The following is a 23494-nucleotide window of genomic DNA, read 5'->3' as shown; positions in this document are numbered from 1 at the left end:
GGGTGATCAAGTGGGTAGACTGAGGCACCAGGAGGATTAGGACTAGTTCTAGGTCACAAGGTAGGGCCCAGGGTCGAACCCAAGCATCCTGTCTCCCAGCTCCGGGGTCTTTCCAGCTCAGCCATCACTAACAAATACCAATGTCTCTTGGTACGTACCAGACTCGAGGGGTGGGAGTGGGGGTGTCCGGGTTCTCAGAGACTCCAGGGCGGGACTACATTTCCCAGCCTGCAGCGCGGGAGGCGCACCTGCGCGCTTCGGCCAGTGATGGAGCTCTGAAGGGGGGCGCGGTAGCGGCGGCGAGAGCTCGGCGGGCCATTGGCTCCCGGCAGCGGCAAAGGCAGCTCGAGGACTACAAGAGCAAGCCGGGCCCGCGGGCCGGGCCGGGCGGAGCTGGTCTTGCTGCCATGGAGGACCAGAGGGTAAGATCAGGGCGGGGTGCAGAGGGACCCGCCTCGGGGGTACCCAAGGAGAGGGGACCAGATGATGCCGCAGCGCCTCCCCGCCCCCAGTTGCTCTGCGGCGGAGGCCCCACCCCTGCCGCAACCTGGCCCAGTATAGCCCCTCAATGGGGACGCGTGCCCCCCACATTCGTCCAGACCCCTCATCATCTTAGCCTGGGTTCAGAAGCATCCCTTCCACGCCACACACCTCTGCCCAGTGTTGTGGACCCAACCTTAACCCCATCCCCCACGCCTTCAGACCGGACTGCGGACCAGGTGTCCTAGCCCCCGCCCCGCGCCCGAGGGCGCCCCACCGCACAGGTGACTCCACCAACCCTGCACCTCCAGAAAACAGACCCTCCCGAGGCCTGGGTCAGAGCTACAGGCCCCAGCAGGGTCCTCCCACGCTTCCTCCTTCCCCACCAGCATTCCCTCCCGGCGTCCCCTCCTCCAGACCATCCTCCTCCCCACTTACCTGGGCCTTCCCGCCGCCCTTCTCTTCAGCTTCCTCCTTTCTTCGTGCTAATGCCTGTTCCAAGGGTCTCCCCTTCCCCAGGTTAGCCCATTATCTTCAGTAATCATTTTCCTCTGGGGTTTTCTTTCCCAGAGCCAGCCCCTCACCCGGAATTATGCCCCGTCCTCAGGATATAGGTTGAAGGCTTTGTGCTCCGGCGTAGGGTCTGTTCCTCCGTGAGAGGCTCTCTGCGCCTCATTTTCCTCCTCCTCCTCCTGTAAAATGGGCATCTTCATAGTACCCACCTGGTGGGTGAAGGAACGTAGGGCCAGAGCTTTACCCAGGGCCTGCCTCGTAGTGGGTGCCCAAGTTCAATGGCACCCACATTTCCCTGGATCCCCAAAGATCCAAGTGGGGACCCCCAGGTGGGGGAGCTGGGCCAGGCTCTGGGGCTTAGTGGCCCTGAGTGTGTGCACTTGTGGTGGGGGCAGGAGGCTCTGCGGAAGATCATCACCACACTGGCCGTGAAGAATGAAGAGATTCAGAGTTTTATCTACTCCCTCAAGCAGATGCTGCTGAACATGGAGGTGAGGGCAGGTGGATGGGAGGGAGGGAGGGGCAGCCCTTTGAGCTAGCCTATTGCCATTGATGCCGGTGGAACTCGGGGCCCCACTGCCATGTCCAGGCCTCAGTTTCCCCATCTGAGCATGGGGTTTGGCCAATCCTGGCTGTTCAGACCTGCAACATCTCTCCAAGGCAAACTCAGCCAAAGTGCAGGAGGACCTGGAGGCGGAGTTCCAGTCCCTGTTCTCCCTCCTGGAGGAGCTGAAGGAGGGGATGCTCATGAAGATAAAGCAGGACCGTGCCAGCCGAACCTACGAGCTGCAGGTATGTGTTTCTGGGCACTCTCCGAGATCCCTGCCCAAACACCATCCCCACTGTGCCCCTCAGATTCAACAGAGCCCAGTTGGCCTCCTGTCTTTCTCCAAACCTGCTCCTTTTCCTGTGCGCCTTCTTGGAGATGCCTCCAACTGCCCCCAGCCAGACACCCTGATGGTGTTATCTGCACCTCCTTTTGCCCTGGTCTATTGCCTGGCCATGACCCATCAACCCCCCCACCCACCTGTTCTCCCTCTTAATCCCCTTCCTATCCACCCCCCTCCTCTTCACTGCCACACCCCACATCTGGTTGTTCCTCCCTCATGTCCTCACCCAACAACTCCAATTTCACAGCCCTTCCCACGGGTCCCCCAGAGCTGATGACCACCCCGCCCCATGGCTCCTGGGGAAATCTCATACTCCAAGCTGGGATCTCTGGGGCTGCGTCGAGACCTACTGGGCAACTTCCTAACATCCCGGGTCCCTTTCCCCAGGGGATGTGGGGCCCTGGGGCTCAGGTATGGCCTGGGCATGTGAGTTTTTCAAGAAGGGATCCCCAGGTGATTCTGATGTTCTGCCAGGAGCAACACCCAACCCTTCTCCAGCCTCCCTCTCCCACCTGGAGTTGGAGAAGGATGCAGTACCCTGGATCCCAAAGGCAGTGGGGAGGCCCGGGAGTGTTTGATGCGCTGGGGTGAGGTGTCTCCTCCCTCAGTGCCGTGCCGCCCACAGAACCAGCTGGCTGCCTGCACTCGGGCCCTGGAGAGCTCCGAGGAGCTTCTGGAAACGGCCAACCAGACTCTGCAGGCCACAGACAGCGAGCACTTCCCTCAGGTGGGGCCTGGGAAGCCGTGCTGGTGGGGCTGCCAGACGAAATGCAGGACATTTGGTTAAACATGCATTTCATGTCCACCACGAGTGATTTTTTTTTTTAGTAAAGCATGGCCCATGCAATATTTAGTGTAAGTATGTCCTGTCTGATCTTTGGGACATACTTACACTAAAAAAAATTTGTCTTTAATCTGAAATTCAAATTTAACAATGAATAAATTTTTTAGCATAAGTATATCCCATGCAAATGGTTAGTGTGTTTGCCAAATGCTGCATGGGACATGTGTACTAAAAGAATTGTTTATTATTTATCTGACACTCAAATTTAACAATGAATATGTTTTTAGTACAGTTTATCTCATGCGGTATTTAGTACAGCAGATCCTTGAATAACGTTGTTTCATTTGGCGTCGTGTTGCTATTACGGCGATGAAGGAAAACAACCGGTGGTTCCAGGCGGGGGCGCTGTCTGTGCGGAGTTTGCGCATGCACGTTCTCCCCAGGTCTGCGTGGGTTTTCTCAGGGGACTCCGGTTTCCTCCCACACCCCCAAGCTGTGTACCTGAGATGAATTAGGGTGTCTACATTGTCTCAATCTGAGTTCAATGTTTCATATTAGAAGTGTTTGGGGTCCTTATTTAGAAGTTTGGTGATGTTTTTTGTGACCAGAAATAGGCTGTAGGAGTGTACTTCTTGTTTTTATCAATAAACCTATGATAAAGTTGATTTTATTACACGTCACTTTACTTAAAGTCACAGTTCTTAAGAACCTATTGAAGACATTAAGTGAGGACTTAGTGTATACATGTGTTGTGAATATAGGCATGCTTGTACTAAAAAAATCATTCATTGTTTATCTGAAATGCAAGTTCACTGGGTGTCCTGTATTTTTATTTGCTGACCCTCCCAGTTGTATGTTGCGGGCACTGGCAGGAGGCGGGGGAGGGATGGGAGCCTATCTCTGCCCTTCTGTCCTTTCAGGACTCGGCCAAGGGTGTCTGCCCCGGTGCTGAGGGACCCTGGCAAATGGCTGCCACTCTGGGCCTCAGTTTTCCTGTCTGTACAGTGGCTTTCTAATTCAGTCCAGACAACTCTCTGAATTTTATTCTGTCCCTCTTTCTAGGCTGCCAAGCAACTCAAAGATGGGTAAGATACTGGATCTAGCCCCTAGCCTGGTGTGAAGGTGGGGACACCCAGGTGAGGGTCCCTTGGCCTAGAGCACTGGACCAAAACAAGGGGAGGGGGTCCCCCCACACCTCAGAGGAACTAGGCCTGGGCCCCCTGAGATGCCTGCCTCCAGGCTGCCTCCACCTCCTTCCTTGCAGTGTGACGATGGCCCCCGCCTTCCGGCTGTCATTGAAAGCCAAGGTCAGCGACAACATGAGTCACCTCATGGTGGACTTTGCACAGGAGAGGAGAATGCTGCAGGCACTCAAGTTCCTGCCTGGTGAGAGGGGCACTCGCCAGTGTTTCAGAGAAATGGCTAGAGAGTCTGGGAGGCCCTGAAACAAGGCCTGGAGTAGGGCTAACAGTCAGGTGTGGGAACCCCAAGAATGCCTATGGGTGGGGCAGTGAGGAAGCCCTGCCCCTCCTGGGAGAACCCTGAAAGGCCCTAACCACCAGTGGTGGAGTTCCATCAGGCCACGCCTCTAGTTGGTAATGAAGTATGGAAATGTTTTACCTCCAAATGGTGGAATCCTGTAAGGCCCAGCCATCTGTTGGTTGAACCCTGAAAAAGCTCTGCCCCACCCCCCACCCTTTGGTGGAACCCTGACAAGGCTGCACTCCCAGGCTCCAGAACTTGGAGGGGTCCCCCCATGTGGGGGATACAGAGACGACTCCACACCCAAGGAGGTCTGTTGTGTGGACAGGGCTCAGCAATGCCTGTCCATGCACCATGGTGCAGGACTTGGACACCACTCTCTCCTCTGTCTTGGTCAGTCCCCAGTGCCCCCGTGATTGACCTGGCTGAGTCCCTGGTGGCAGACAACTGTGTGACCCTAGTGTGGCGCATGCCAGAAGAGGACAGCAAGATTGACCACTATGTGCTGGAGTACCGGCGGACAAACTTCGAGGGCCCGCCCCGTCTCAAGGAGGACCAGCCCTGGATGGTTGTGGAGGGCATCCGGCAGACGGAGTATACCCTGACCGGTAAGGGTGGCTCAACCTGGCTGCCAACCCCACCGTGCTGCTTAATCCCTCCTGGCTCCCATCCTCCATCAGACAACTGGAGGTTGGTGGTTGATCCCTAGAACTCATGGGGCATGAGAACAGCCTGGCAGGGCTGATCACAAGTAGCAGGAAGTAATAATAATGAAAAGAATATTGATGACAGCCACTGTACCATTTATGGAAGGCTCACTGTGTGCTAAGCATTTTACACACGTGTAACAGGCAGGCTCACCACCATTTTACAGATGAGGGAACTAAGGCAAGAGGAGAAGCTACCTTCTATCCGCATCTTGTCTCTATGCTCCAGGATTCATTCATTCATTCTAGTTTATTGAGTGACTGCATTGTCCTTGCTGCATTGTTCCACATGCTGTCTTTGCATTAATGAGAAAGCAGCCAAAAACCCCTCCCCTCATGGAGCTGGTGCTCTGGGGCCACCCTCTCAGTATTTGGGGATTTCCTTGGTAGTTACGAAAGAGCAGAAAGCTTGGGGGAATCCACCCAGCTGGTTAGGGGAAGGTCTGATGGAGCAAAGAGTTGGGGGTTCCTGGTGAATTTACGAAGCTATCCCGAGCCAGGGAAACCCTCAAGGGTGGGGAGAGCCTTGCTGACAAGATAACTAGCACCATAGCTCTTAGGCTGTAATCAGCCTGTTCCTGGGCTGTAATTAGCATACATGGTTAATAATGAGTGTGCTAATTGCCGGAAAGAAAAGCCACCAGCCTGCAAAAGGGACTGAGAAGCTATTGGCTTATCCTTTGCGTGGGAATCAAAATAAACACGCCCCATTTTTCCTCAATCTTTTTTATTATGGTAACATACACATAACGTTTACCGTTTTAACCATTTTTGAGTGTACAATTCAGTGGCATTAAGAACATTCAGTGCTGTGCAGCCATCCCTTCCGTCCATCTCCAGAACTTCCTCATCTCGCAAAACTGAATCTCTGTCCCCAGTGAACACTCGTATTTCTCTTCCCCCAGCACCTGGCTCCCACCATTGAACCACCTCTTCCTATGGTTGTTACTACTATAAGTACCTCTCGTGAGTGCAGTCAGACCATGATTATCCTTTTGAGAATAGCTTACTTCATTGAACATGTCTCCCAGGTTCATTCATGTCATAGCAGGTGTCAGAATTTCCTTCCTTTTTTAAGGCTGAGTAATAGTCCATTGTCTGTATATGTCTCAGTTTCTCTAGTGGTGGTTGCTTACACAGCTGTAGTTCATGCCAGGAAACTGACATGGCTACATTCTGCAGTGTTGATACATACTTTCCCAGTTTCACATGGTAAAACCTCACCTCCTTTGCGTGTGTGCGTGTGGGTTACCCCACCTGCAATTTTATTCCACATGTGAATTCCTGTCACTACCACCACAATCAAGGTGTAGATCTGCTCTGTCACAGGCTTTCTGGTGCCCCCTTTTTGCAGCCACACCCTTTTGCCTTTTACAGTATTCCTAGGGAGTCAGTTCTCAGGGTGGGAAGCTGATCTGTTAAAAGGTGTGCGGCGTTAAGGATACAGTAACACCTCGCTACTCGTTGGCTTCAGAACTCGTCAAACCCTGTACTTGTTGTATTTTGGTGAGAAAAAATATGTTTCTGCACTTGGCACTTACTCAGGACTTGTGACACTTGCTAGAACTTGTATGAGTTGGTGTCGTGACTCGTCGCCTTAGGCACTCGTCACCAGTTCTGGAATGAATTAGTGACAAACACCGAGGTACCACTGTGTAGGAGTGTGCTCACCTGTGGAAATAACTTACGTGGTTGTTTCCCTACTCTCTCAATTGATTGGGAAGACTCATTTAATCCTCCTGGGAGCTCTGCTCAGCGTGGGGAATACAATGGCTGGTTTGCAGAATAGGAAACTGAGACATGCAGTGAGGGAGTCTAGCCCACATTCCATTATTTGAAACCAAGCCTTCTGGGTGGTGGTCTCAGCTCTGGGGCAGTAGATGGCGCTGCTGAGCAAGCCACTGAATTCAGAGAACGGAATCCAAAGAGGTGGCAGCCAAGCTGAGGCTCAAAGAAGAGGGAGGGGGTCAGAGAACAGCCTTTCGGGCAGAGGAACAGCCTGATGGGGGCTCAGAGGCCAGGGTGCTGAGCTTTTGTGTCTGGAACTAGTTAGGTTTGCATAGAGAACAATACCTGCAGTGAGGAGGAATGGGGATCTTTGCCCCAAAGGCAAGGGGACTGTGGGAAAGACTAGCGAGTACAGGGTGTACTCAGTGCTGTTCGGGATGCCCAGAGAGGGGGCGTCCTGTGGGGGACACTCGGGGGGCAACTGGACTCGTGCCTGGTGCTAGAAGTTGGGCTATGGGTGGACGGACAGTGCCTGAGGGACAAGAAAGAGTTAGTGAACACAGCAATATGATCAAGGGTCCAGCCTGCAAAGAAGATCAAGGGGGAGCAGCAAGAAGGGGCAGCTAGGAGAGGGCAGTGCCATGGCTGCCAAGGAAAGAGAGTTCGGGGCGGGAAAGAGTGGCTGGCTCGGAGGTCCTGCAAGATGGGCACTCACGAGGCCAGCGGCAGGAGATGGAGTGACAGAGCGGAGAGAGGGGGTGTTCCTGAGCTCTCCAAAGAGGTTCAACTTCAGGGGAAAGACAGCTTAATAGCTGCTTTTTATTATCTATTGTTATTATTTTTAAAGATTTTATTTTATTTTTAGACAGGGGAAGGGAGGCAGAGGGAGCGAAGCATCAATGTGCAGTTGTCTCTCATGTGGCCCCCCACCAGAATGAGGGTGGCGGGTGGACTGTGGGACACGGGCTATTCACCTATTGCTCAAAGTCTGTATGCTGCTGCAATCCCTGCGTTGTCTCCTAGGTCTCAAGTTTGACATGAAGTACATGAACTTCCGTGTGAAGGCCTGTAACAAGGCTGTTGCAGGCGAGTTCTCTGAGCCAGTGACTCTGGAGACACCAGGTGACTGGCACCCACACCCACCCTGGCTGTAACTCTACAACCCTTCACTCCTGGGACCCCAGGGCCTGGTGTGAAGTAGGCATCTTCTAATTAGGGTTTTTATAGCCATTTTTGCCCTAGCTGCCAGGAAGCTCAGAGATTAGTCCACAGCAGAATTCCTCAGCCTGTTTGTCTAATATAAACCTGCATTTGTCCTTTGCTTCTGCTGTTGATCCCTTTATGCCTGGATGGTTTTTATATACATACACACACGCACACACACACACACATACACACTTCCTCTCTCTCTCTTCCAAAAAATAGGTAAGTGCTCTAGAGAGTTGGGGAGGGTGTTATCAGCAGTGAAGACATAGTCTTAGCCTCCCACAGTGACACTTTTGCACGCCCTAATCAGAGGTCCTTCTCTGAGTTAACTCTGTCGTGGTGTAGACCAGCCCCTTTTCTGGGAGTGACCCCCAGTGGAAGCGCAGGGCAGCACCGGTGATTTGAAAGTGGCTCCAGACCTGGAAACATTTAGGCAACAAGCCCTTGGCCTTTGCTCCTCCGGCGCTTTGGGCTGCCCCCTCCATGTTTCCCCATCTCGTGTCTTTCTGCTGTTGTCTCTGTGTCTGTCTCTGAGACTCCGTTTGTCTGTTTCTCTCTCTGTCTTGGCCTGTTTCTTTGTCTCTTCCTGTTCTCTCTCCCTGTCACGGTCTGTCTTGGTCACCGTCTGTCTGTCTCTGTGTCTCTCGGGTTTCCCCATCTCTGTGACTCCCACGTCTGCCCGGCCCCAGCGTTCATGTTCCGCCTGGATGCGTCCACATCCCACCAGAACCTGCGGGTGGATGACCTCTCCGTGGAGTGGGACGCCATGGGCGGGAAGGTGCAGGATATCAAGGCTCGCGAGAAAGATGGCAAGGGGCGGACGGCGTCTCCCGTCAACTCCCCAGCCAGGTAGCTGCCCCCTCCCCTTCCTGAGTGTCTAGTGGCGCAGACTGTGATGGGCACGAACATGTAACCCAGTGTGGTCAAGTCTGGGGTGGAGGCGGGGACATGGGTGGAGCCAAAACAGTGAGTCAAGGGAGAGGAGACTTTGAATTGGGTATTGATGGTTAAATAGTTTTCCAGATGAGAACGGGCACAGACGTGTTCTGACATGAGGAGCCCAGTGTAAGAAAGGAACCAAGGACTGTCAGGGACTGAAAGTCCACAGCGGCTGGGGTGGACCAGAGAAGTGCTCCTATAGGGGAGGTGAGGGCTGAACTGAACCTCCCTTCCCTGTCACCCACAGAGGTACTCCATCTCCCAAGAGGATGCCTTCCGGTCGTGGGGGACGGGATCGCTTCACAGCTGAGTCCTACACGGTGCTGGGTAAGGAGGGGAGATGTCAGGAAGAGAGCGGAGAACTCTGGTCAGGGCTCTGATGGGGGGCTGTGGGAGAGAAGGCCTTTGGCTGGGGAAACTGAGGCAGCCATCAACAAAGCCACTCTGGGAATGGTCTCAATAATATGTGTTGTTGTGGTGCTGGGGGAATGGGAAGGTTTGGGGAGGGGAGCAGTGATTATTAGGGGGAGCAGAGGTTATGGAGCTGAGGAAAGAGGCTCTGGACAGGGGTCACGGGGAGTTTCCTGGGGTCTGTCAAATAGCCAGGACTTACTTGGGGAGTAGCTGGGATTTGGGAAGTAGCTGGAAAGAATGACTGCCTGTAGAGCAGCTGGGTTTGTGGAGGAGCTGAAGCAAGGCTCAGGATGAGTGGAAGAGCCAGAGAGAATAGCTGGTATCTGAGTTGAGAGAAGGGCTAGGGCTGGAGAAGTGGTTAGCACCACAGGAGTGACTGGATCCTGTGAAGGAGAAGCTCGAGTCCATGAAGGAACTGGAATTCAGGGAAATCACAACTGTCCAGAAAAGGACTGGGACAAAAGGCTGAGGTCTGAGGAAGTCGTGGTTGGTAATATTGGTGGGTGGAGGGTAGAAGGAGGTAGGGAGTAGCTGGGTACTGGGGATAGGCTAAGACCTGAGAAGAAGTCAAGGTTCTGTGGAGGATTTGGATTTTCTGGGAAGTATCTGGGATTATCCAGAGCTGGGGTTTGGAGAGGCAGCAGGGGGAGGGGTGGAGGTGTCTAGCTGTCTTATTCCTGGGAGGAGCCTAGAGGAGTTGTGATTGAGAGAGTAGCTGAGGTCAGGGAGGAGCCAGCCTGGAAAAGAAAGGTGTCTGGGGGTTAATCCTGTCTGGGGGGGAGCTGAGCTCACAGATGCAGAGGAGCTGGGATCAGCAGGGGGCAGGGGTGTGTGGGGGAGCTGAAACTCAGAAATAGCTGCACTGGGAAGTGGCTGAGGTAGCAAGAATCTGGATCTGGGTCTGGAAAGAATGGATTCAGAATTCAGCTGACATCTGGAGGGCATCTGAACCCTAGGAAAAGCTGAGGCGGCTCCACTGGGAGTGACTTGGGGCTCTGGGAAGAATCTAGATTCAGAAGCAATAGGAAAGTGTCTGGAGTCCTGGGAAGTACCTGGGCTCTGGTGGGACTTGGGGCCTGGGGGAATACTTGGAGTGTGCAAGGGTTTGGGGCTTACTAGTCCCTGGGAAGTATTGAGGGCTGAGGAGTAACTGAACATGGGGAGGAACTGCAGGAAGTTTCTAAGGCTTGGAAGTAATGGAAGGAGTAGCTTGGACTAGTAGAGAATGTGAAAGGACTAGTGGAAGCTTGGAGAGAATCTGGACTTAGTATCTAGAGGGAGTTGATGAATCCTGGGGAATACCTGGAAGGAATAGCTGGGGACCAAGGAATATCTGGAGGGAGTAGCTGTGGTCTGGGGAGTACCCACCTAAGTGGCTGCCCCTTTGTGGAAGAGCACCTGAGGCCCTGTTCTACCCGGGCCCCACTGCCCACCCCGCCTCACAGGGGACACGCTGATCGATGGTGGAGAACATTACTGGGAGGTGCACTATGAGCCAGACAGCAAGGCGTTCAGCGTGGGGGTGGCCTACCGCAGCCTTGGCCGCTTCGAGCAACTAGGCAAGACAGCTGCGTCCTGGTGTCTGCACATCAACAACTGGCTGCAGGTCAGCTTCACCGCCAAGCATGCCAACAAGGCCAAGGTGCTGGACGCCCCCGTGCCTGACTGCCTGGGCGTGCACTGCGACTTCCACCAAGGTGACCCTGGGCCCCAGCTGGCATTTCCAGACACCTCTGCCTGTCTGGTCTCTCTGCCGCAAACCCCCTTACTGGCCCCCTGTCCCTCTGCCCTCCACCCAGGCCTCCTGTCCTTCTACAACGCCCGTACCAAACAGCTGCTGCACACCTTCAAGGCCAAGTTCACACAGCCACTGCTGCCTGCTTTCACAGTAAGGTCCCCTCCATGGCCTGAGGTGGGGGTGGCTCTGGATGCTGGCTTTGCTGAGCCTCTTCTTTCCCTCCCTATTCCCCAGGTTTGGTGTGGCAGCTTCCAGGTGATGACAGGCCTACAGGTCCCCAGCTCTGTGCGCTGTCTGCAGAAGCGAGGCAGTGCCACCAGCAGCTCGAACACCAGCCTCACCTAGGCCACTGCACCCAGCCAGGCTGATTGTGGGGGCCACTGCCAGGTCTCGGCTGTTTCAGCCAGGCACCTTCCTCTGATTTGCTGCTTGGAGCCTTAACTCCTAATGGGGGTCGCCAACAGGGAGCAGGCAGCAGGGCAGGCCCTCCTCCCCACCTCACTTCCTAATAAAGGTCAGACACTGGCCAGGTTGTGCTGCTGGTTCTTTGGGGCTGGGTGGCACTGGCTGTGCCCTGGGCCCTCTCTGAACCTCAGCTTTCTCAGCTGTCAAATGGGCTTTGCTGACAAAGTCAGATAGCAGTTTGTGCTGAGCTGAGGATCTTTAGGAGTGAATAGAGCCAGCTGTGGGTAGGCGTCTGACGGACCCCTCACTGCCCCCCCTAAGCCAAGTCACACTCATGGACCCTGGGGTCACTTGAACTTTTAATTCTGAGAGGACAGATCCACCTGACTGACGTGCCCAGTTCCGAGACTGGCCTGCTGATCCCCAGTGAGGCCAGCTGGGTGCTCCCATGCCCGCCGCCTCTGCAGTTTCTCTTCCAGCTCTGCCGTCACACTGGCCAACCCTGGGGGGCGGGTACCCTAGGCTTCAGCTGCGCCGGGAGTCCCCAGTCCATGTTGCTCCCCGACACCCGCCCAGGACTGGCTGCAGAGTGCACGCACGGGGCCCAGTGCAAGATGGAAGTGTATTCAAGAAGCAGGAGGAACATTAGACCGAGTGCAGGCCCTTTGGGGGCCAGGTCCTGTGTGGCTGCATGGGTTGCGCACCTATGAAGCTCCCACCCCTCACATTGGCCTCCCAGGTTCCTTACCTGTTCTGGGTAAGAGAGCCTGTCCTGAGCTGATGGCCAGCTTCTTGGCCAGGCCACTGATAAGGCCTTTGGGCTCTGGAGGAGAAGGGAGATGAAGGCTGAGAACAGCCCTCCACTGGATGAGGGCAGGGCTGGGGAGGAGGGTCTCCTACCTGGCTTAGGTGTAATGGGTGGCTTTGAAGGCTTTGCCTGAACCTTTGGGGCTGGGAGACACTTCTTGGGCTTTGGGACCCCTGGCCAACCAGGAGAAACTACTGCATGGACAAAGATACGGTGTGTCATATCTGACCATAAGCCTGCTCCCCCTCCCCCTTCTCTCAGCCACCCCTGGCCCCCCACCCACCATCACCATTCACGTAGTCGGCAGCTGGGGCATCATCAATCGGGATCACATAGTTCTCATCCGGGTTTGGTAGCGGGGGCAGCTTGTCCTGGCTGGGCACAGGCATGATGGGTGCAGGTGACTGCTTGGGGCCACAGGACCGGGATACAGGATCTGGTGAGAAATGGCAGTCATTTTGGGAACCCACGTGGTGCAGGGATACCTCCGGGTGGGTCTTTGGGCCTCTGTGAGCAGGAGTGTGTGTGTGCATGCCTGAATACAGGCATGCATCCCTGTGCCTGTGTATGTCTGTACATGTACCCATGTATAAGTCTGAGTTGGTGCCCCTGTGTAACATAAACATGAACCGGGTGATTTTGTGTAAGTGGAGTATACATAAATGTGTATACGTGTATGACAGTGTGTGGGTGCTAAGGTCTGTGCTGGGGTATTTGTACCCATGTGTTCATGCATGTGTCTATAAATGTCTGCATTTGTGCTGTGCCCATGTGATTGTGGCTTGAGGAATGTATGTATACTGGAAGGGGTGGGATTGTGATGCATGTATTCAATGCCCTTGTGGAGTCGTCTACATAAGAACTTCTGATTATTCAGGTGGACACAGTCCATGTTGGTGATCGTGGCATGTGTGTATGAATGGGTACATATATGTCCATTGTGTACATGGGGTCCCCAGCATCTGCCCAGCCCAGGGCGGACCATACTGCTTCCAGCCTCTTCCTCCTGCTCCATAAAGCTGCATTGGCCCCCATCCCTTTCCCAACACCCACTGTTTCCCATCTCTGAGTAGTTCTTACTCCAGGTGCACTTCTGCCCTGGTCTCATTGCCCATCTGTACCAAAATCCTTGGAGAACTTCAGCAAACACTCCTTCCTCTAGGATGGTTTCCCCCTACTCTGCCTCCCTCTTCTCAACTCTAGGTTAGGCACCAGCCCCAGGTTCAATCCCACAGGGCTGGGAGTGTCTGTGTCCAGCTCTGTCAGCCCTTTCTACAACCTGGAAGTCCCCAGAGGGCAGGATCTGGGTAATTTCTGGGTCCCTGCAACTCTGGGGACAAGATTGGACACAAGAGGCATGGTATGGGTTCTAGGTTTCTTCTATTCTGCCCCAATGGCTGCCTTGGGGGAAGGGGCATCACCTGGGCAGGGGACCGCTGGTACTGAGGGTGCCACCCACACACTCTCGCCGTTCTCTTTATCCGCATCCACGTAGCCTAGAACAGAGAGGGCTACCTGGAGGAGGCGCGGGGGCCCGGGGCTGACCTAAGGGTGGCCCCTTGGGGGCATAGGCGGGAGACGCAGGAGCTGGGCTCCCGAGTCCCCTGAGGCCTCACCCACCTAGCACCTTCTCGTAGTCCTCGTCCAGTAGGAAAGGCACCAGCGTCTTATTGGTTTGCAACACGAAATAGTCGACCACTGCTTGGAGTGAAGCGCAGGAGAACTGGGGGTGGGTAAGGGGTCCAGTTAGCGCCGCGGGGGAAGTGGCGCCGACCCCACCGGTGTACTTCCCGAGACCTCGCCCCAGGTCTCACCGGCTCCTCCACATCGATCACGTACTTAGGGCCCTCGCGTTTCACTTTGTAGTGACGGACCACCGGTGTCCTGCACATGCAGTGGGCAAGTGGGAGGCCTGACTCTGGCCAAAAAAGACCCCGCCCCTCATTCTGTCTACACCCCCATGGAGACACCCTCCCTCTTCCCGGCACACCGATCATGCCCTTTCCTGCCGGGGCTCTCTGGATTGACCAGGCCCTCGACTGACTCCATCCCCAGGAAAGACTTCGCCCCTAGTCCTGATTCTATCCCCGGGGAAGACAGGGTTCCGAAGGATTCCACCCTCAAGGGAGGCACCGCCCTTCTCCCTGGCTCCGCCCCCGAATTCTGACTCCACCTTAGACATGATTTGCCCAAGACCCTACAACTCGGGAGGCCAGCCTCAGGATTCCACGCTCCTTAACCTCTGGCCAGGCCTCCCGAGTCCTCCTCAGTCCCAGCTCAGACTTTGTACGTAGGTCCACTCGCTCAAGGATACGTCCCCGCCTCTACGTCTGACCACGCCCCCGTGCCCTACCCTCCATAAACCCCGCCCCCGCGTCCCTCAGCTGCGCCTGCGTACCCGTTGAGCGTCTGGCGAGTTGTGACCGATACTCCGTTCGCGCCGTCACCGCTGGGCCGCAGCAACAAGTTCCCGCATTCTGGGTAGCGCTCCAGGAGCAGTTGGGCCTCTAGCCGGCTCACCTTCAAGAAGCACCTGGCGAGGGTTGTAGTCACTCCCACTGGAAAGACCCTGACCCATGGGAGACCCGGAACGCCCTCCCATACGTAGCCCCGCCCCCGACACTCAGCCCCGCCCTCTGCCCCAATACTCAGTCACTCCTTCCCGCTTACTACCTAGTCCTGCGGCAACCAGCCTCACCTTCTAGGCACCTAGAGCCACCTCCGGAGACCCAACCTCATCTCCTAGGCCCAGATCCTACTCCAGTAGACCCTGGCTCCCCCTGCCCCCCAGGCCCAGATTTCATTTCTAGAGGCTCACAGTAGGGCCTTCCATGCACCTATACCTTCTGCTGGAGGTCCAGATCTCCCCCCAAACACCAAGTCCAGCTCCCAGCAGGGAAACTAATTCCCGCCGCATCCAGATGCAGCCCTGTATTCAACTTAAGACCCCACTCAGCACCTCCTCCTGGAACCCCTCAGGCCATGTGGCACTCACGAGGGCATCTCGAGCGTGCGGCGCACCTCCTCTTTGGCTAGGACCTCGGCCATCATGTACAGGTGTCCAGGCAGCAGGGTCAAATTGTATGGGACACGGAGCTGAGGGGCGATGGGGGCAGCTATGGAATGGGCAGCTGTGCCCATGTCACACAGGGGCTAAGTGAAGCCAGAGTGCAGACAGAGCCAAGATGGGAACCTGGGTCTGGGGGCTCCAGAGCTACACCTTCAGGGGCAAAGAGGTTTTGGAGAGGATGTGGAGAGAGAGGGAGACCGGTGATGGGGCAGATGACACAGCAGATACTAGAATGTAGAGTCTCAAACTCTACAGGCTGCAGGGGTCAGGCAGGGAACAAATGAGTGAAATAGAAACCAGAAGGCCCTGGCTGGTGTAGCTCAGTGGACTGAGCATGGGCCTGCGAATCAAAGGGTCCCTGGTTTGATTCCCAGTCACAGCATGTGCCTGGGTTGCTAGCTAGGTCCCCAGTAGGGGGCGCACAAGAGGTACCCACACATTGACCTTTGTCTCCTCTCTTTCTCCCTCCCTTCCCAGTCTCTAAAAATAAATAAATAAAATCCTAAAAAAAAAAATAAAGAAATCAGGAATGTTGACTAAAATCCTGGTTTTTAAGTGATAGCAGCTGTCTTAAATTTTTAGCACTGTTGGCAAAACAAAAGATGTTTATGGACTACATTTTGTTTGTAGGCCACCAGCTTGAGACCAATGTGCTATATATTCTAGGGCAGCGGTGTCAAACTCATTTTCCCCAGGGGCCACATCGGCCTCATAGTTGCCTTCAAAGGGCCGAAATAATTTTAGGACTGTGTAAATGTAAATATTCCTTAACTGTTAAGGAGCTGAAATTACATTCAGCCCCTTAAACGCAACCTCGAGGCCAATGTGGCCCCTGGTGAAAATGAGTTTGACACCCCTGCTCTAGGGGCTTATTTGGGAGAATGAAAGATGAAAAAATAAATAAAAAAGAGGATTTCTGAGAAGGACTACTGGGGAATGGGAGAGAGGCATGGAGGACAACCACCATTCTGACCTCCACTACCGTCAAGATGAAGCCTTTCCACATTTCCCGGGACTCCAGGCTGTCCACCTAGGGAGGGAAAGAGAAAGGCCATGTGGATTAGGCTCAGTCTGTTCATCTGTAAAATGGGTGTCAGGAATAACAGTTCACATTTCTGAGGGCTATTTTGAAGATTAAATGAATTAGGACAAATTAATTTAGAATAATGTCTGAATGAATATAAATCCTTAGTAATGTGGAATATTATTCTTTAATGTTATTATACCAATGTTTAAAAAAAACATAAGTCATGTATCTTATCCTTTCAACCCTCCCAGGCTTCCCACCGCCCTCAGGGTAGAGGCCCAGGATCCTCTCCATAGTTCACAAGGCCCTGCCCAGTGCCCACCCCGCCCCCCGCAACACACACACAGCCCTTACCTCCTCCCTCTGTCCCCCTCTCTCACTGTGCTCCAGCCACTGTTCCTCTAACACACCAGGCAGAGCCCTGTCTCAGGACCTTTGCATATACTATTCCCTCTGCTGAAAAGCCAGTTCCCACATATTTGCACTGCCGGCTCCCTCACACCCTTCAGATCCTCAGTAAGGCTTTCCTTGATCACACCACTTACCATTGCGTCGCCTTTTCCTAGAATCTGCTGCCATCTGACACTCCATATATTTTACACATTATATTGTTCATTGCATGCTTACACCACTAGACTGTAAACTCCACAAAGGATTTTGAACTGTCTGTTCACTGCTATGCAACTAGAAGAGGGTCTGTCACACAGTAGGTGCTCACTAAAGTTTGTTGAAGGGTTGAATGATAGCAGTGATGATCCAGAACCTTGTGAATCAGATCTTGTTCTAGGCACTTTACATATATTATCCCATTTTGCAGTTGAGGAAACTGAGGCCCAGAAAGGTTGAGTGACTTGTCCATTGCTTCCAACCCAGTGTTAGATTTTGCATGACTCCATATTAGTTTGTGTTAATGGTGAGTGCACTGGGGAGGCAGGGTCTCCCACCAACCCTCCCCCCTCAAGTTCAAGGGAACCTACCTTGAACTTGATCTCCTGGTTCCGGAGGACCAGGTTGAAATAGATACCAGGGTCACTGGAACTCCCTCGAGGACCCTCATCTGTGAATTTCACAAATGCTCCAAGGTCCAGCTTCTCCACATGCTGAGGGCACAAAGGCGGGCATCTGAGTACCAGGTCTGTGGCTTGCCCCATGGTTTTGCCACATCACCCACACCCTCTGCTTGATCCCTGGGGTCAAGGATGGGCCAGCTCTTGTGCACTCACTCCCATCCTTACCTGGGAGTCCCGATTGCTATTGTAGAAATAGAGAGTGAGGCCCTGGAGGCCAGCCCAGAACTTCTTGTAATTCTGGAGAATAGAGAAGGAGAAAGAAGGATGTGAGTTGGCAAACTGGGTACCTCCAACACACCTATTTCTGCCTCAGGACCTTTGCACTGGCTGTTCTCTCTGCCTGGACCCTCTTCCCCAGATCTTCACATAGTTTCCTGCATTACTTGCTTTGGGTCTTTGAACAAATGATGCCTTTTTAGGGAGGCCTTCCTCCTTCATGGCACAGCCTCTGGGGATCTATTATTCTTCGAGAAGTGACCAAAGGGAACCTTGATGGGATGGGGGACCCAGAGCAATCCCCCAGTCTTTGGAGGGAGTAGTTCTAGGAGTCAGTCAAGCTAACTACATTTATGATGGTCCATCCATTCACCCACCCATAGTCTGTTGTCCCATCCACCCATCCGTGCACCCAGCCACCCACATATATTTTCCTGCCCCCTTGTCCACTCCATACATATTTTTGGCATCTCCTAGGTGCCAGATCCTAAGAGAGGTGCTGAGTCTGTAGTCGCAGAATTTCACAAGGTTCTGGACTCTAGGAAGTCCGCAAATTCAATATTTACCCCCAGGATTCTGAACTCCAAATGCTGTAACTCTCTGAAGGCCTGAGGGGCTGATATATCTCAGATTATAAGATTCTATGTTTTTTCCACCAAAAATTTCCTGAGCAACTATTCTGCAACCAGCTCTATTGTGAGCAAAATAATAAGTGGGACGTGACTTCTGTTTAAATATATCATGTTCCAGAGGATAGAGAAAGCACAGATAATAAAATCCTCCGGGGAAGAAAAGTTAGGACCCCTGGAGAGGGACAGACCCTGGACCATAAGATCACAGAGGAGGAGAGTGGCCCTCCAACTGAAAAATCTGGGAATACTTCCCGAAGAGGAAGCACTTAAAAAAGATTTTATTTATTTATTTATTTTTAGAGAGAGCGGAAGGGATGGAGAAAGAGAGGGAGAGAAACATCAATATGTGGTTGCCTCTCACATGCCCCAAACTGGGAACCTGGCCCACACCCCAGGCATGTGCCCTGACTGGAAACCAAACTGGCGACCCTTTGGTTTGCAGGCCCACGCTCAGTCCACTGAGCTACACCAGTCGCAGCAGAAGCACTTTAATTAATCTGTAATGATAATGAGGATAGTGCTTATAATGACAGCTATCATTCACTCAACCATCCGTCCACCCATCCACCCATCCACAGATACATCCATACGCTTAACTAACATTGACTGAGGACCTAATCTGTGCCAAGCACTATTCCAGGCACTTGGCATAAGTGCACTTCCAAGTGCCTGGAACAGTAATAAGTGATTATATAAGTGGTAAGTGATTGAACTCAGTATAGTGAGACCTGCTTTGTCATGTGCCAGCTATGTGTCATTGAACAAATTATTTAAGCCCTCTGTGCCTCAGTTTCCCCACCTATAAAATATTGATACTGCCCTGGCTAGTGTGGCTCAGTGGATTGAATGCTGGCACTTTAACAAAAGGGTTGCCAGTTTAATTCCCAGTCAGGACACAAGCCTGGGTTGTGGGCCAGGTCCCCAGTAGGGGGTGCTCGAGAGGCAACCACACATTGATGTTTCCCTCTCTCCCTCCCTTCCCCTCTGTCTAAAAATAAATAAATACAAATCTTAAAATAAAATAAAACAGTGATACTAATGGTACTCACCTCAGTGGCCATTGTGAAAATTGGGCAAATTAATGTAAAGCGCCAATGCTTATCCTGAGCCAGCTTCCTGGCCTGCTAAGGACTACCTCTCTCTTGTAATTGTGACTATGGCCCTATCCTACCCATTGTATAACAGAAAACCGAGGACAAAGATGGAGAGTCACTTGTAAAAGGCCTGGGAATCAGAAAGGCATGGACCAGGGACGTGAACCTGGGTCTCGCGCTATGGGGCCCATGGTCTTTCTTAACCACTGTGATCTGCTGCCTCTTCATACTTTCTAGGCTGGAGGGGATTTTGGCACATGGAGCCACAAGGAGAAGAGGAGGGAACTGCAATGACAAAGGCAGGGAGGCGCACCGGGAAAGCAGTGGGTGGTTGGTTTGGGTTATAGTAGAAGATGAGTGTGTATAGGGCGTGGGGAGGGAGAGATGGGGCCTTAGTAGGAACTGAGGGACTGGGCTTTATTCTGAGTAAGACACACAAAAACACGGATGCGCTCCTGTCCGGGTGGCTCAGTTGGTTGGAGCATCGTCCCATATACCAAAAGGTCAAGGGTTCATTTCCCAGTCAGGGCACATACCTATGTTGCGGGTTCAGTCCTCAGTTGGGTTCATAGGAGGCAACTGATAGACGGTTGATTTTTTTTTCTCTGTCTCCTTTCCTCTCTCTAAGATCAATGAACATATCCTCAGGTGAGGATTTAAAAAACAAAACAAAACATACAAACAAACAAAAATGCACACCTTCATGTGTACATTGGTCCTGTGGCCAGTATCTGGTCCTGCTGACTGTGGCCCCCCAGTTCTTACTGTCCCCACGTGCAGCTGTCCTGACCTTGTCCCCAGCAGCTGAGGTTCCCGAAGTTAGTTCAGGACTGGGGAAAGGGGAACTAATTAATTTAGTGCCTCATTTCCTGGAGGAAGTCCTGATCCTGTTTGTATCCAACAGAGAGATACAGACCGATACAGTCAGGGAGAAACAAAGAGAAAGAGAAAGAGAAAGAGAAAGAGATCAAATAAGAGTCAGACAGAGATAGACAGAGACAGACAGATGGACAGAACCCTTCCCAGCCACCAGCCCATGCCCTGCCCCGTCAGCACCCACCCTGTCCTCCTTGGATACGTGGGGAGATTGAGGCTCAGATAGGTGCCTCGCCTGCCAGGCCTCGCAGCAGTGCCAGGCCCCCTGCCCCACCTTACCTGGTCTCGGGGTCCCTTCTTCTCCAGATAGCTCTCATGGTAGTGTGAAGGCAGGGCACACTTGGGCTTTGGGACCCGGGGTGGGCTCAGGGCCGAGGCCATGGCGGGCCGGTCTTTGGCCTGGCCTCTCCCTCCAGCAGCCAGGCTTGGCCAGGAAGCAGAGAAACAGGTTCCAGGGGAATTTCCTCTCTACTGTCAGCTCTGGAGTTCCCTCCCCTGCCAGTGCTGGGCGGAGGCTGGGCCTGGGCAGGTCCAGGAATCCTAGGGGAATCCCAGAGTGTCTGGTCTTTCCCAGAAGTCAGGTAGCAGGGAAGCTATGCTGGAGTCGTGGAATGGAGGAGGAAGCCGCAGGAGCGGACAGAGCACCAGGAAGAGGCCTGCTTCAGCAAAACCCTGGAAGTGAGAAAGGCCTGGGGACACAGCTAGAGAGGACATACAGGAACATTACACGAAGGGCTGAAATGCCTGTTAGGCTGTTTGGACATTAGAATAATCTTGCCTAGATCTACCCCAGAATCTTGCTGGTGTCGTGATGGGAATTGCACTAAACTTGTATCAGCTGGTGGAAATGTGACATCTTTATTGTGTCGAGTTTTCCAGTCCATCAACATGGTTCATCTTTTCATTTATTTAAATCTTTGATTTCTTTCTTTAGTGTTATGTAGTTTTCAGTATACAAGTCCTGTGCCTATTTTGCCAGATTTACAGAAAGAAAAAAAAGCATTTCTCTTTTTATTCAAGCAATTCTTAATGACCTGGTATTTTTAATTCCAATTTTCACATATTCGTTGTTAGTATACAGACATGCAGCTGGTTTTTGTGTTTTGTTAATCTTGAATCCTAGAAACTTGCTGAATGAGCTCATTTATTAATTTAGGGGCATTTGTTGTAGATTTCTTTGGGTTTTTTACATAGACCGTCATGTAAATCAGGCTAGTTTTACTTCTTCCTTTCCAATCCGTACTCCTTTTATTTCCTTTTCTTGCCTTATTGCACTGGCTAGAACTTTCAGTACTTGTTGAATAAGAATGACAAGAGGATATCTTTGCCATATTTCCAGTGCTAAGGGGGAAGCATTTTATCTTTAACCATTAGGTACATATTTTTTAAAAATATACTTTATTCATTATGCTATTACAGTTGTCCCAATTTTTCCCCCTTTGCCTCCCTCCACCCAGTACCCCAATTCCCTCCAGCAACCCCTCCCATTAGTTCATGTCCATGGTCATGCATATAAGTTCTTTGGCTGCTTCATTACCTATACTATTCTTAACATCCTCCTGTCTATTTTGTACCTACCAATTTGTGCTTCTTAATCCCTGCATCTTTTCCCCCATTCTTCCCCTTTCCCCTCCCAACTGATACCCTTCAAATGATCTCCGTATCTATGATTCTGTTCCTGTTCTGTTTGTTTGCTTAGTTTGTTATTTGGATTCAATTACTGATAGTTGTGAATTTATTATCACTTTAATGTTCATTGTTTTGATTTTCTTTTTCTTATATAATTCCCTTTAGCATTTCATATAATAATGGCTTGGTGATGATGAACTCCTTTAGTTTTACCTTGTCTGGGAAGCACTTTGTCTGCCTTTCCATTCTAAATGATAGCTTTGCTGGATAGAGTAATCTAGGTTGTAGGTCCTTGATTTTCACCACTTTGAATACTTCTCTCCAATCCCTTTTAGCCTGCAAAATTTCTTTTGAGAATTCAGATGACAGTCTTATGGAAAGTCCTTTGTAGGAAACTACCTGCTTTTCTCTTGCTGCTTTTAAGATTCTCTCTTTATCTTTAAGCTTTGGCATTTTAATTATGATGTACCTTGGTGTGGCCCTCTTTTGGTCCAACTTGTTTGGGACTCTCTGTGCTTCCTGGATTTATATGTCTATTTCCTTCACCAAATAAGGGAAGTTATTTGGGAGTTCTTTCATTATTTGATCAGATAAGTTTTTAATTTCTTACTCTTACTCTTCTTCTGGCATCCTTATGATTCAGATGTTGGTACATTTGGAGATGTCCCAGAGTCGTCTTATTCTCTCCTCATTTTTTTTTTAAATTCTTGTTTCTTCATTCTATACTGGTCAACTGTTGACTTCTTCCTTATGTTCCAAACTGCTGATTTGAACACTGGATTCCTTCCCTTCACTGTTGGTTCCCTGTGGATTTTTCTTTATTGCACTTATTGTAGCTTTCATTTCTTCCCTTCTGCATTTGCTGTACTCAGTGAGCTCTCTGAGCATCCTTATCACCAGTGTTTTGAACTCTGCATTTGATAGGTCGACTATCTCTGTTTCACTTAGGTCTTTTTCTGGGGTTTGTTGTGTTCTTCCTTTTGGGCCATATTCCTTTGTCTCCTCAATTTGGCAGCCTCCCTATGTTTGTTTCTGTGTATTAGGTAGAGCTGCTTTGGCTGTCAGTCTTGGCGCACACATTGTGTTATAAGGAGTGGAGCCTTAGGTATTTGCCCAGGTGGGGCAACCTGCCTGACCACTCTGTGGCACTGTGTGTGGGGGAGCTGTTGGAGAGGGACAATTCCGCTTTCTCGGCTCTTGTGCAATTTCTAGTCACTTCCCCCATTTCCTGTGTGCGACTGGTGTCCTTCTAGCTGATGCCCTGGTGCTGAGTCCCAGAGTTTGGGGGTTTGCCTATGTTCTAGGACCGTTGGGGTCCTTTAAACAAAATATCCTGAGAGCCCAGCAGTTTCTTCCACCACCCCAACCCCCGCTGATTCTTATAGCCAGAAGTTATGAGGCTTGATTTTTCCGGCACTGGAACCCTGGGCTGCCTGGGGCTGGGCTCAGTGCTCCCCAGGTGTCCCTCTTGGGTTTTATCCAATACATGTAAATGTGGGACCACCTGTTCTGCTGGCCAGTGCCTCGCTGCTCCTGCCTCCCTGCCACCACACTGCATCCTCTCTGCCCTGACTCCCCATCTCTGCCCGTCCTACCCATCTGGATGAATATTTCTGCTTTAAATCCTTGGTTGACAGACTTCCACACAATTCAGTTTTCCAGCAGTTCTGACTGCTTTTTCTTTTGAGATTTGTTGTGATCCTTCTTATGGTTGTGCAAGGAGGTGTAGCGTGTCTACCTACTCCTCCATTTTTGCTGGAAGTCCAACCAATCGATGTACCTGTCA

General features: G+C 51.9%; 2 protein-coding genes across 5 annotated transcripts; one reads left to right on the top strand and one right to left on the bottom strand.

The window, feature by feature from the left end:
* The first annotated feature begins 282 nt into the window (after positions 1-282).
* FSD1 (fibronectin type III and SPRY domain containing 1) lies at positions 283-11398 on the top strand. Of its 2 annotated transcripts, none has more exons than XM_045831888.1 (13): positions 283-422; positions 1389-1484; positions 1654-1785; positions 2509-2610; positions 3730-3752; positions 3932-4053; positions 4548-4757; positions 7608-7706; positions 8480-8639; positions 8977-9056; positions 10589-10749; positions 10943-11031; positions 11116-11398. In XM_045831888.1, exons 1-13 carry the CDS (start codon positions 408-410, stop codon positions 11138-11140), a joined length of 1314 nt encoding a protein of 437 aa, XP_045687844.1. In that variant the 5' UTR covers positions 283-407; the 3' UTR covers positions 11141-11398. The 2 variants fall into 2 exon arrangements, with proteins under 2 accessions (XP_045687844.1, XP_045687843.1); XM_045831887.1 differs by having other exon boundaries at positions 10589-10840.
* A 225-nt stretch (positions 11399-11623) lies between these two features.
* STAP2 (signal transducing adaptor family member 2) lies at positions 11624-20541 on the bottom strand. 3 transcript variants are annotated; one of them, XM_045831244.1, is made up of 13 exons: positions 20359-20541; positions 17427-17498; positions 17169-17291; positions 16138-16194; positions 15090-15190; positions 14493-14627; positions 13909-13978; positions 13715-13817; positions 13516-13590; positions 12384-12530; positions 12187-12288; positions 12035-12109; positions 11624-11788 (listed from the first exon to the last, which is right to left on the bottom strand). In XM_045831244.1, the coding sequence occupies exons 1-13, from the start codon at positions 20458-20460 to the stop codon at positions 11646-11648; spliced, it is 1305 nt and encodes a 434-aa protein (XP_045687200.1). In that variant the 5' UTR covers positions 20461-20541; the 3' UTR covers positions 11624-11645. The 3 variants fall into 3 exon arrangements, with proteins under 3 accessions (XP_045687200.1, XP_045687199.1, XP_045687201.1); XM_045831243.1 differs by having other exon boundaries at positions 12378-12530; positions 20359-20540; XM_045831245.1 differs by lacking the exon at positions 13516-13590 and having other exon boundaries at positions 12378-12530.
* Between the last annotated feature and the right edge of the window lie 2953 nt (positions 20542-23494).

Source organism: Phyllostomus hastatus, unplaced genomic scaffold (assembly GCF_019186645.2).
Source record: "Phyllostomus hastatus isolate PE091 unplaced genomic scaffold, TTU_PhHast_1.1 phas_contig_159, whole genome shotgun sequence".
Lineage (NCBI taxonomy): Eukaryota > Metazoa > Chordata > Mammalia > Chiroptera > Phyllostomidae > Phyllostomus > Phyllostomus hastatus.
The sequence above is the reverse complement of the archived record's forward strand: the minus strand, read 5'-3'. Positions and strand labels throughout refer to the sequence as shown.